General features: G+C 45.2%; 1 protein-coding gene across 1 annotated transcript in view; it reads right to left on the bottom strand.

Moving 5' to 3' along the window:
• LOC135509779 (protogenin B-like) overlaps positions 1 to 12,724 on the bottom strand; it is a 46,420-nt gene extending 33,696 nt beyond the window's left edge. The window contains exons 1-7 of the mRNA XM_064930679.1: positions 12,655 to 12,724; positions 11,622 to 11,921; positions 4,950 to 5,094; positions 4,469 to 4,605; positions 4,103 to 4,283; positions 3,694 to 3,809; positions 234 to 393 (exon numbers count right to left, since the gene is read on the bottom strand). Of these exons, the coding sequence (XP_064786751.1) occupies positions 234 to 393; positions 3,694 to 3,809; positions 4,103 to 4,283; positions 4,469 to 4,605; positions 4,950 to 5,094; positions 11,622 to 11,921; positions 12,655 to 12,724 (1,109 nt within the window). The remainder of the gene's footprint in view (positions 1 to 233; positions 394 to 3,693; positions 3,810 to 4,102; positions 4,284 to 4,468; positions 4,606 to 4,949; positions 5,095 to 11,621; positions 11,922 to 12,654) is intronic.
• Between the last annotated feature and the right edge of the window lie 221 nt (positions 12,725 to 12,945).

Raw genomic sequence — 12,945 nt, 5'->3', positions numbered from 1 at the left:
GGCGGGGGGGGGGGGGTTCTCCCAATTCCCCTTCATACAGTTTTTAATATGTAGACATTGTGATTAGATTTCCGCAAATGTAGGGCACTATTACTACAATCTGTTCTTGTTATACTGAAACTGTGAAGTTTTCTAATCTAAAAGAAAATGAAACAGCTAAATTTTGATTTGTTTAGGGATAAGTGGTGAATTGTCTAATAAGTTTAATAAGGTGAAATACGTTAAGGCTCTACCTGTTGTACATCTTGATCCTGCCGTTCAGGTGCACCTCCTCTCCATTTTTCAGCCAGGTGATGCGAGGTGGCGGCACACCCTGAGCCTGGCACATGAAACGGGCAGTGCCAGCCCTGGGACGAGTCTGGCTCTCTGGCCTCTCCACCATGGACGGAGGCTCTGGAGGGACATAACAGCGGGTAGATTAGGTTAGTTTCCCCTTTAACTGGTAGATGAGGTTAGTTTCCCTTAAATGGTAGATGAGGTTAGTTTCCTCTTTAACTGGTAGATGAGGTTAGTTTCCCCTTTAACTGGTAGATGAGGTTTCCCCTTTAACTGGTAGATGAGGTTAGTTTCCCCTTTAACTGGTAGATGAGGTTAGTTTCCTCTTTAACTGGTAGATGAGGTTTCCCCTTTAACTGGTAGATGAGGTTAGTTTCCCCTTTAACTGGTAGATGAGGTTAGTTTCCTCTTTAACTGGTAGATGAGGTTAGTTTCCCCTTTAACTGGTAGATGAGGTTAGTTTCCCCTTTAACTGGTAGATGAGGTTTCCCCTTTAACTGGTAGATGAGGTTAGTTTCCTCTTTAACTGGTAGATGAGGTTAGTTTCCCCTTTAACTGGTAGATGAGGTTAGTTTCCCCTTTAACTGGTAGATGAGGTTAGTTTCCCCTTTAACTGGTAGATGAGGTTTGTTTCCTCTTTAACAGGTAGATGAGGTTAGTTTCCCCTCTAACTGGTAGATGAGGTTTGTTTCCTCTAACTGGTAGATGAGGTTAGTTTCCCCTTTAACTGGTAGATGAGGTTAGTTTCCCCTTTAACTGGTAGATGAGGTTAGTTTCCCCTTTAACTGGTAGATGAGGTTTGTTTCCTCTAACTGGTAGATGAGGTTAGTTTCCCCTTTAACTGGTAGATGAGGTTAGTTTCCCCTTTAACTGGTAGATGAGGTTAGTTTCCTCTAACTGGTAGATGAGGTTAGTTTCCCCTCTAACTGGTAGATGAGGTTAGTTTCCTCTAACTGGTAGATGAGGTTAGTTTCCCCTCTAACTGGTAGATGAGGTTAGTTTCCCCTTTAACTGGTAGATGAGGTTAGTTTCCTCTTTAACTGGTAGATGAGGTTAGTTTCCCCTTTAACTGGTAGATGAGGTTAGTTTCCCCTTTAACTGGTAGATGAGGTTAGTTTCCTCTTTAACAGGTAGATGAGGTTAGTTTCCCCTTTAACTGATAGATGAGGTTAGTTTCCCCTTTAACAGGTAGATAGGTAGATGAGGTTAGTTTCCCCCTTTAACTGGTAGATGAGGTTAGTTTCCTCTTTAACAGGTAGATGAGGTTAGTTTCCCCTTTAACTGATAGATGAGGTTAGTTTCACGCTAACTGGTAGATGAGGTTAGTTTCCCCTTTAACTGGTAGATGAGGTTAGTTTCCTCTTTAACTGGTAGATGAGGTTAGTTTCCCTCTTTAACTGGTAGATGAGGTTAGTTTCCCCTTTAACTGGTAGATGAGGTTAGTTTCCCCTTTAACTGGTAGATGAGGTTAGTTTCCTCTTTAACTGGTAGATGAGGTTAGTTTCCCCTTTAACTGGTAGATGAGGTTAGTTTCCCCTTTAACTGGTAGATGAGGTTAGTTTCCCCTTTAACTGGTAGATGAGGTTAGTTTCCTCTTTAACTGGTAGATGAGGTTAGTTTCCTCTTTAACTGGTAGATGAGGTTAGTTTCCCCTTTAACTGGTAGATGAGGTTAGTTTCCCCTTTAACTGGTAGATGAGGTTAGTTTCCTCTTTAACTGGTAGATGAGGTTAGTTTCCCCTTTAACTGGTAGATGAGGTTAGTTTCCTCTTTAACTGGTAGATGAGGTTAGTTTCCCCTTTAACTGGTAGATGAGGTTTCCCCTTTAACTGGTAGATGAGGTTAGTTTCCCCTTTAACTGGTAGATGAGGTTAGTTTCCCCTTTAACTGGTAGATGAGGTTTTTCCCCTTTAACTGGTAGATGAGGTTAGTTTCCTCTTTAACTGGTAGATGAGGTTTCCCCTTTAACTGGTAGATGAGGTTAGTTTCCCCTTTAACTGGTAGATGAGGTTTCCCCTTTAACTGGTAGATGAGGTTAGTTTCCCCTTTAACTGGTAGATGAGGTTAGTTTCCCCTTTAACTGGTAGATGAGGTTTCCCCTTTAACTGGTAGATGAGGTTAGTTTCCCCTTTAACTGGTAGATGAGGTTAGTTTCCCCTTTAACTGGTAGATGAGGTTAGTTTCCTCTTTAACTGGTAGATGAGGTTAGTTTCCCCTTTAACTGGTAGATGAGGTTTCCCCTTTAACTGGTAGATGAGGTTAGTTTCCTCTTTAACAGGTAGATGAGGTTTCCCCTTTAACTGGTAGATGAGGTTAGTTTCCTCTTTAACTGGTAGATGAGGTTAGTTTCCTCTTTCACTGGTAGATGAGGTTTCCTCTTTAACGGGTAGATGAGGTTAGTTTCCCCTTTAACTGGTAGATGAGGTTAGTTTCCCCTTTAACTGGTAGATGAGGTTAGTTTCCCCTTTAACTGGTAGATGAGGTTTCCCCTTTAACTGGTAGATGAGGTTAGTTTCCCCTTTAACTGGTAGATGAGGTTAGTTTCCCCTTTAACTGGTAGATGAGGTTAGTTTCCTCTTTAACTGGTAGATGAGGTTAGTTTCCCCTTTAACTGGTAGATGAGGTTTCCCCTTTAACTGGTAGATGAGGTTAGTTTCCTCTTTAACAGGTAGATGAGGTTTCCCCTTTAACTGGTAGATGAGGTTAGTTTCCTCTTTAACTGGTAGATGAGGTTAGTTTCCTCTTTAACTGGTAGATGAGGTTAGTTTCCTCTTTCACTGGTAGATGAGGTTTCCTCTTTAACGGGTAGATGAGGTTAGTTTCCCCTTTAACGGGTAGATGAGGTTAGTTTCCCCTTTACTTTATACAGCTCTTTGAGTGTCTGAAAAAACACTATTCAATTCCATCCAAAACATACACGGATGATGGTTGAGGTCAAAGACAATATAACAGTTTGATATCTGTGGTTCCAGTACCTTACATTGTTGTCTGAAAACACATACAGTGGGGTAAAAAAGTATTTAGTCAGCCACCAATTGTGCAAGTTCTCCCACTTAAAAATATGAGAGAGGTCTGTAATTTTCATCATTATTATTATTTTCCACCATAAATTGCAAATAAATTAATTAAAAATCCTATAATGTGATTTTCTGGATTTTTTTCCCATTTTGTCTGTCATTTGAAGTTATTATTTTCCATCTTTTTAAGTGGGAGAACTTGCACAATTGGTGGCTGACTAAATAATGTTTTGTCCCACTGTATATTGGAGCAATGAATATGGGCATAAGATTCTGGAATCGGAGACACAGATTTAAGCCAATCCTGGACACCAACAAAAAAACACTTTCAATGAAGATTATCGACTGAACAGGTTTATTCTGTTGTGCGGGAAGGAAATGTACCCAAGTATTGTACCCACCGAGCACGGTGAGGTTGGCAGCAGCGTTGGTGTAGTTACGAGTTCCTGGTGTGGAGGCTCTACAGATGTAGACTCCATTGTGCTGAGGCTTCACATTACTGATCAAGAGGTTCCCACTGACAGAAAAACACATATCAAACTTGACGCATTTGAAACACACTTTACCGTTAAACACACTTTTACCATTAAAACAAAACACTGTAGTAAAACAAAAGAACATAAAACACAACAGATGTCTTAAATAATACTAATACAACCACTGATTAAAAGGCCAAGCTATATAGGACGTTGATTAAAGGTACAGGCGGCCACGAACAAAGTAAACAGCAGTATTGGGGGCGAACGTCAGATCGTTGATTCTCAGTTTAAGCGTGATTCAAAAAACATCCATGGTGTATGTCTGTCTTACCTGCCCAGCACCCTGGCATTGTACACGTCAATGGGTTTACTGTCGGCTCGGCTCCAGGATATGATGGGTCTGGGGTTGCCCGTAGCGATACACTCCAGAACCACAGTGTGGTGGAGGGACACCGTCACATTCTGGGGGCCCGCTACGATCCGGGGCATCTGACGGGGCTTAGGGCCAACACCTGAAAAAGATAGGAAGACCAAGACACATGTCAAGTAAGCATTAAAGCAATAAACAACGTTTCTATGTACATTAATGGAAATATACCAGGAAGTGGAGACGTGATACAGCTGTCCATAGGAGAAATACACAGATTGCTTCCTTTATTGAATAAATGTGTTGTTGACAGTTCTTATTCTCAATTACCTGGTTTGATAACGGACAGCGTTGCCTCGCTGCTGTTGACGCGGTTGCCGATATTGGTGGCCACACAGCGGTACTTCCCAGCATCCTCTAGCTGGACGTTGTGGATCTGAAGAACTCCGTTGGGCAGGACTGTGATTCTAGAGTGACACGGTATAGTCAGTGATAGTTAGTACCAGGACCTGATAGAACAGTATAAACACAAACCCCCCCCCAAAAAGCGATGAGATTGAAGTAAACTCAAGAGACAAATGCGGTCTTCTATATTGAATTGTACCCTAACATAAACACACATATTAATACCATACTAGTCTGATTTGAATAATATTTTAAAAACTATACAGCTATGGAGTGGAATGACAAATGCTTCTTGACCACAACTCGTGGTCATGGTAAGCATGGTCCAGCTGCAGACCCTAAACATCGCTTGTAGAACCTTTTACATTAAAACACATTTTTGCCCCGATATTCATATATACTGTACCTGTCTGTCTCCAGCGGTAGTGTGCTTTGGTCTAGCTCCCAGGTCACGCTGGCAGGAGGGTTAGAGGTCACCTGACAGGTGAACCTGGCCACGGAACTCTCAGTCACCTCCAAAAGCACAGGATGCACCACGAACGGTGAGATATCTGGAGCACACAATGAAAGACCAATTAGCTATGGGACACAACACACAGTCTGGCCAAAGGAAGCAGTGGTCACTCAACCTAAGACTCAATGTAACTCTGCCCACGAGGCTCAATGTTCTAAACTGACCTTAGAACACACAGACTGCCCTTAGAACACACAGATTGCCCTCAGAACACACAGACTGCCCTCAGAACACACAGACTGCCCTCAGAACACACAGACTGCCCTTAGAACACACAGACTGCCCTTAGAACACACAGACTGCCCTTAGAACACACAGACTGCCCTTAGAACACACAGACTGCCCTCAGAACACACAGACTGCCCTCGGAACACACAGACTGCCCTCAGAACACACAGACTGCCCTTAGAACACACAGACTGCCCTCAGAACACACAGACTGCCCTTAGAACACACAGACTGCCCTTAGAACACACAGACTGCCCTCAGAACACACAGACTGCCCTCAGAACACACAGACTGCCCTCAGAACACACAGACTGCCCTCAGAACACACAGACTGCCCTCAGAACACACAGACTGCCCTCAGAACACACAGACTGCCCTCAGAACACACAGACTGCCCTCAGAACACACAGACTGCCCTCAGAACACACAGACTGCCCTCAGAACACACAGACTGCCCTCAGAACACACAGACTGCCCTCAGAACACACATAGAATAACCAGGGAGTTCATGAGTTCTAGATGCAAACTGGTGCAACATATTCAAATGTATTTATTTACTTTACCATTAAGTCCAGGTGTGGCAGTTAAGAACAAATGACTGACTGGAATGTCTGTAGGACCCTAACCATTTAAAAATGTTTCTCTGATGAACTTGTTATCAAGTGTTTCACAAAACGACTGCATTGATTTCAACAACTTTGCTTGGGAATTTGAATATTCAGCTTTCAATCTAATAGTTTGAAGATATAAGGTCAAGTCTTGTCAAATCCTGACGTTGATAAATGTGATCTGAACCCACGAGGGAGTTTAATACATCCCAGCCACCACGCTCTTGTCTTTGAGCCAATCATCTGTGCAGCTGGTCAGCTGGTCCGAATCAATAGAACAATCAATAGATCAATGGGAGAATGGCATTGAATGATGATTGGTCATAAATTAACACAAATCAATGGACTGGCTCTCGTGAGATAAGGCTTTAAGACTGCAGATAGATGAAGAAGGAGGAGGCGGAGGAAGAGGAGGAATATAAATAATAAAAGTATGATAATGAATCATCACAGAGATCTTCAATAACGAACACTAGAAGGTTCTGTCTGCCTGACCATTGAGTACGTAACACAAACACGATGTGTCATTGGAAACAACAGAAACTAACGTTGTGTCCATTTGAGTCAGGATGGCTGAGTGATGAGCTCAGCCACGTCCTGCAATTAACGAGGAATCTTTCCATAAGCATACCCTAAAACTCACACAAATCCACTGTAAACATATAGGTACCAAAGGCAATACGTTTACCCTTCAATATGTTTGTTTTTAGTGATAACACATCTGACCCTCTCAGTCACATGACCAGGCCAATACCATGTTAAAGACCCCAGTCACAGGACCATACCATGTTAAAGACCATGTTAAAGACAATACCATGTTAAAGACCAGTCACAGGACCATACCCCAGTCACAGGACCATACCATGTTAAAGACCCCAGTCACAGGACCATACCATGTTAAAGACCCCAGTCACAGGACCATACCATGTTAAAGACCCCAATCACAGGACCATACCATGTTAAAGACCCCAGTCACAGGACCATACCATGTTAAAGACCCCAGTCACAGGACCAGGACAATACCATGTTAAAGACCCCAGTCACAGGACCATACCATGTTAAAGACCCCAGTCACAGGACCATACCATGTTAAAGACCCCAGTCACAGGACCATACCATGTTAAAGACCCCAGTCACAGGACCATACCATGTTAAAGACCCCAATCACAGGACCATACCATGTTAAAGACCCCAGTTACAGGGCCATACCATGTTAAAGACCCGTCACAGGACCATACCATGTTAAAGACCCGTCACAGGACCAGGCCAAAACCATGTTAAAGACCCCAGTCACAGAAAATCAATGACTAGTTTCTCCTATTAAAGTCAACATAAAAATGTTGCTCTAAAGCAGATTTTTGAATTAAAAATATTTGCTATTTAATTTGAAGCCTAATAAGAACAATATTGCACACAAATAAAAGCTAAACCTAATGTTGAGAAGGTCATCCTTGCCCTGGATTGGAGAGAACAGCAATCAAATGGCTACCTTCCCCATTGCATATGATAATCACCTAAATATCTTATTAAAAACATGTTAAGGGCCTCCTGAGTGGTGTAGCGGTCTAAGGTACTGCATCGCAGTGCTTGAGGCGTCACTACAGACCTGGGTTCGATCCCAGGCTGTGTCACAACCGGCTGTGACTGGGAGTCCGATAGGGAGGCGCGCAATTGACACAGCGTGGTTTGGGTTAGGGGAGGGTTTTGCCAGGAGGGGCTTTACTTGGCTCATCGCGCTCTGGCGACTCCTTGTGGCGGGCCCGGGCGCCTGCAAGCTGACCACGGCCATCAGTTGAGCGACACATTGGTGCAGCCGGGTTCCGGGTCAAGAAACATGATTTGGCGAGTCATGTTTCGGGGGACGCATGACTCGACCTTCGCCTCTCCCGAGCACGTTGGGGAGTTGCAGCGATGAGACAAGATCGAAATTGGGAAGAAAAAGGGGGGTGTAAAAAATAAAAAAAATAAATATTTTTTTGTAACATGAGAAACATCTTGAAAACAATGGCACCATGGAATGTAGGCCTAGGTCTTCACCACCCAGAGCCAACTACCCTAGGCCCTGCAAAGATGATCTAAATGCCCACCCATAGATAAGAGGCCAGGCCATCCTCTCTGGTGGGGGGTTTCTGCCGGTGGTCGGGGTCAGCCATGTTGGGGGGTGTGGCCCGGGCAGCAGACTACTCCACTAATATGGTCAGCCCAGCCTAGCTTTGTCGTAAACAGCAGATCAATGGACAGGTCAGATAGCACAAAGGTTCCCTTAAAAGGAGGTCAGGGTTCAAACCCAGCCCCCCATGTCCATCCAATTTCAGCCCAAATTGGGGGGGAGACCTGGTCGGATCGAAGACTGTTATCGGTCTGGACAGCTATTGTCTACCCCCCCCCCCCAAAAAAAGAGACTTAGTTTTTTTGTTAGTTGTTTTGTTTTAGAATATGAAACAATGTTGCTGTAGTATGATTGTAAAGATGCGGGTGTAGTGTGATGTCATAGAGCACGTTGCTCTATGACATCAGTGGTATAACACGGACTGTTATCAAACTGAAAATCAGACGTAATAATAAACATCACAGAACTCTTGTAGCTTTCCTTTCCTGAGCATTTTTTTTTCTCCTCTCCAGATGTTTGATAATACAACCTAGTCACCCGCTTGACAGATCGGGCCTAGTCTATACATACATAGAACAATAGAGTTGCCCTTGACAATGATAGTGAGTGTGGGAGAGGTCAGCGATGAGAGAGCCACTGAAAGGACCAACGGACTAGTGAAAGGACAGAGGACAGCAGGACAGGGCAACCCCCAGACCCAGCACAGAGCTCAGAGCAGGCTAGGCCAGGCGGTGACATCACAAAGACTTTCTCATGCAACCCTTGACCTCTCTGGGCCTCTGGGAATGATGGGGAGCAGCAGAGAGAAAGAGAGATGCCCCTCCTCCAACCTCTGCCTCCCCAGCCTCCATACAGCTGGCCAAAACCTTTAACCCTTTAGGAGCCACACTCATCATTGCCAGATCTAACAACTATTATAAAAACTTACAATAAACTAAGCAACATTGATATTGGTGTTGCTTTTGATAAACAAGGAATAAGTGATACTTAAAATATCGCCCCCCCCCATCCCTAAATTATGTCCTACAGGAAAATATGAAAAAAATATCCGACCAAAAAGATAAACCAGACTAAACGAAGCCAACCCATGTGGTTGTGTCTAAGAACTGGCCTGGTGATGCTCAATAGACCATAGATCTGGACAGCTGTCCTGTCCACTGAGATGTGGACAAACTAATGCCCTGCAACAGAGTCTTTTCTTTAGGGCCAGTCAGGAACTGTCAGGGCCAGTAAGGAACAGTCAGGAACAGTCAGGGCCAGTCAGGAACTGTCAGGAACTGTCAGGGCCAGTAAGGAACAGTCAGGAACAGTCAGGGCCAGTCAGAAACAGTCAGGGCCAGTAAGAAACAGCCAGGGCCAGTAAGAAACAGCCAGGGCCAGTAAGGAACAGCCAGGGCCAGTAAGGAACAGCCAGGGCCAGTAAGGAACAGCCAGGGCCAGTAAGGAACAGCCAGGGCCAGTCAGGAACAGTCAGGAACAGTCATGGCCAGTAAGGAACAGTCAGGAACCGTCAGGGCCAGTAAGGAACAGTCAGGAACCGTCAGGGCCAGTAAGAAACAGTCAGGAACAGTCAGGAACCGTCAGGGCCAGTAAGGAACAGTCAGGAACCGTCAGGGCCAGTAAGAAACAGTCAGGGCCAGTCAGGAACAGTCAGGAACCGTCAGGGCCAGTAAGGAACAGTCAGGGCCAGTCAGGAACAGTCAGGGCCAGTAAAGAACAGCCAGGGCCAGTAAGGAACAGTCAGGGCCAGTAAGGAACAGTAAGGAACAGTCAGGGCCAGTAAGGAACAGTAAGGAACAGTCAGGAACAGTCAGGGCCAGTAAGGAACAGTAAGGGCCAGTCAGGAACAGTCAGGAACAGTCATGGCCAGTCAGGCCCAGTAAGGAACAGTAAGGGCCAGTAAGGAACAGTCAGGGCCAGTAAGGAACAGTCAGGGCCAGTAAGGAATAGTCAGGAACAGTCAGGGCCAGTAAGGAACAGTCAGGGCCAGTAAGGAACGGTCAGGGCCAGTCAGGAACAGTCAGGGCCAGTCAGGAACAGTCAGGGCCAGTCAGGAACAGTCAGGGCCAGTAAGGAACAGTCAGGGCCAGTAAGGAACAGTCAGGGCCAGTAAGGAACAGTCAGGGCCAGTAAGGAACAGTCAGGGCCAGTCAGGGCCAGTCAGGAACAGCCAGGGCCAGTAAGGAACAGCCAGGGCCAGTAAGGAACAGCCAGGGCCAGTAAGGAACAGCCAGGGCCAGTCAGGAACAGTCAGGAACAGTCATGGCCAGTAAGGAACAGTCAGGAACCGTCAGGGCCAGTAAGGAACAGTCAGGAACCGTCGGGGCCAGTAAGGAACAGTCAGGAACCGCCAGGGCCAGTAAGAAACAGTCAGGAACAGTCAGGAACCGTCAGGGCCAGTAAGGAACAGCCAGGGCCAGTCAGGAACAGTCAGGGCCAGTAAGGAACAGTCAGGGCCAGTAAGGAACAGTCAGGGCCAGTAAGGAACAGTCAGGGCCAGTAAGGAACAGCTAGGGCCAGTAAGGAACAGTAAGGAACAGTCAGGAACAGTCAGGGCCAGTAAGGAACAGTCAGGACCAGTCAGGAACAGTCAGGAACAGTCATGGCCAGTCAGGCCCAGTAAGGAACAGTAAGGGCCAGTAAGGAACAGTAAGGGCCAGTAAGGTACAGTAAGGGCCAGTAAGGAACAGTCAGGGCCAGTAAGGAACAGTCAGGGCCAGTCAGGGCCAGTAAGGAACAGTCAGGGCCAATAAGGAACAGTCAGGGCCAGTAAGGAACAGTCAGGGCCAGTAAGGAACAGTCAGGGCCAGTAAGGAACAGTCAGGGCCAGTAAGGAACAGTCAGGGCCAGTAAGGAACAGTCGGGGCCAGTCAGGGCCAGTAAGGAACAGTAAGGAACAGTCGGGCCAGTAAGGAACAGTCAAGGCTGGCCAGACAAAGGGCTAAAAGTGACGGAAAATCACACAGAGACAGCACTGGTCTACACTGACAATGAACCAACACAAGAACACGGCAGACTGACTGATCCCATTTTCCAGGAAATGGTGTGTGTGTGAAAGTGTGTAGGTGTGTGTGTGTGTGTGTGTGTGTGTGTGTGTGTGTGTGTGTGTGTGAAAGTGTGTGTGTGTGTGTGTGTGTGTGTGTGTGTGTGTGTGTGTGTGTGTGTGTGTGTGTGTGTGTGTGTGTGTGTGTGTGTGTGTGTGTGTGTGAAAGTGTGTAGGTGTGTGTGTGTGTGTGTGTGTGTGTGTGTGTGCGTGTGCTTCCATATTACTTTTCCTAAATTACACATATAACCTGTTAACCTGAGTATGTAATTATCTTTCAGACTGTCCATCAGTTTTTCTTCTTTGAAAGAAGTCTATAGCTCCACAAGAATATTTGACCACCAATAAGGAGAGGCCTGTCCACTTCCTGAAACACTGGACCACTTCTAATGACATGGAAAACCTTACTGAGGACTTTTCTCAATAACGTGTTTGTGTGTGTCATTACAAAATGTTGTTGTTCTATAGCATTCTACATACAACCTGCAATGATGCGTTTGATATGCCTTTTAAGAGGTATATACAATGTATGCTTTCCAGTGACACATTGTATTTACCTCATGCTCCATACTTACTTGTGATAGTCAGTCGGGATCTTTGGCTTAATATGGCTCCATATCTATTCTGAGAGAGACATTGATAGAAACCTTTGTCTGACTCCTCTCCATCTCCCCTGACCTCAGGTATGTACAGTGATCCGTTGGACAGGATTTGTAGTCGTTTGCTCTCCTCTACCCGGACTCCATTCCTCAGCCATCTGATGGTGATGGGAGGCTGTCCGTGGGCCACACAGTCCAGGGTCACCGGATCCCTGGTTGTTACTACAACATCACTGGGTTCTGTGATGAAGGAGAGCTCACTGAAACAAAAAACACCTGGAAATGGAAAGGAGAGGGGACCGTTAATGAGATGGAAGGAGGAGGAAGGATGGAGAAATGGATGGATGGAGAGGAAGGCATTGATATGTTCGGTCTGTCCTGTCAGGTCTGTGGGACTCTATTGGGCACTTATGTATTGCACAATACTTGCATGGTTACCATAGCAGTGTATTATAGCAGTGTATAGCTTTTAGTGTAAAATTCTGGACCGTTTCATGTATTTCCTGATAAATACATCACAAATAGAAAGAAAAATAAATAACTCTGATACAGTGTATCGCCTAGTTATTGCTCAGGTTACTTGGTACACAATACAGTGTTGATGAGACCAAAAAAATATATACCAAAGTGTCAGTTTGAATTGGGAAAATTCAGTTAATTTGAATATTTTGGTCCATACAGGAATTAACAACTGGACACTGGCCAAAACAATTAGGCCACTCAAGTCAGTCACTTGGTTCCTCTAAACTATGTAATCATAGCATTTTACACAGAATATTAACTTATTTTTTCCCTTTTACGCTATAAACTATATTATTTTTTCTCGTGCATCCTTTTTTTGCCCGGTATATTATCCGCCCAAAAGGTTGTGGCTACATTCTGTGGTCATCCGGTCTGGTACGGTTAATGTCTGGTCACACACACACACTCACACAGACCTCAAACTCTCTTGCAGTTGCAAAGAACTACTGACACAGAAAAGATACAGGAAGAAAACAAATGACTTAACCTGATAGTTGAATAAACAAAACAAAACACAGCAAACACTGCTGGTATCGATTCCTTCTCAAAATCGCCATTTATTCCGATTGTCCTGTCATTCTATAAAGGAGGACCGCCGTTCCCCATCGTGCTGCGAGCCTCCCTCAAATGACGAATGACACCGGTGCTGAGAACTCCTGAGACAGACTCCCGCTGAGACCCCACCCCCCTGACGGCGCATGCGCTTCTTGAGCCAAGCTTTAATCGTGGGGCGCATGTGGTGGGTTTCCACTAATGGTTCCCAAACTGTGTGGCGAGG

Source organism: Oncorhynchus masou, chromosome 22 (assembly GCF_036934945.1).
Source record: "Oncorhynchus masou masou isolate Uvic2021 chromosome 22, UVic_Omas_1.1, whole genome shotgun sequence".
Classification (NCBI taxonomy): Eukaryota; Metazoa; Chordata; class Actinopteri; order Salmoniformes; family Salmonidae; genus Oncorhynchus; species Oncorhynchus masou.
The sequence above is the reverse complement of the archived record's forward strand: the minus strand, read 5'-3'. Positions and strand labels throughout refer to the sequence as shown.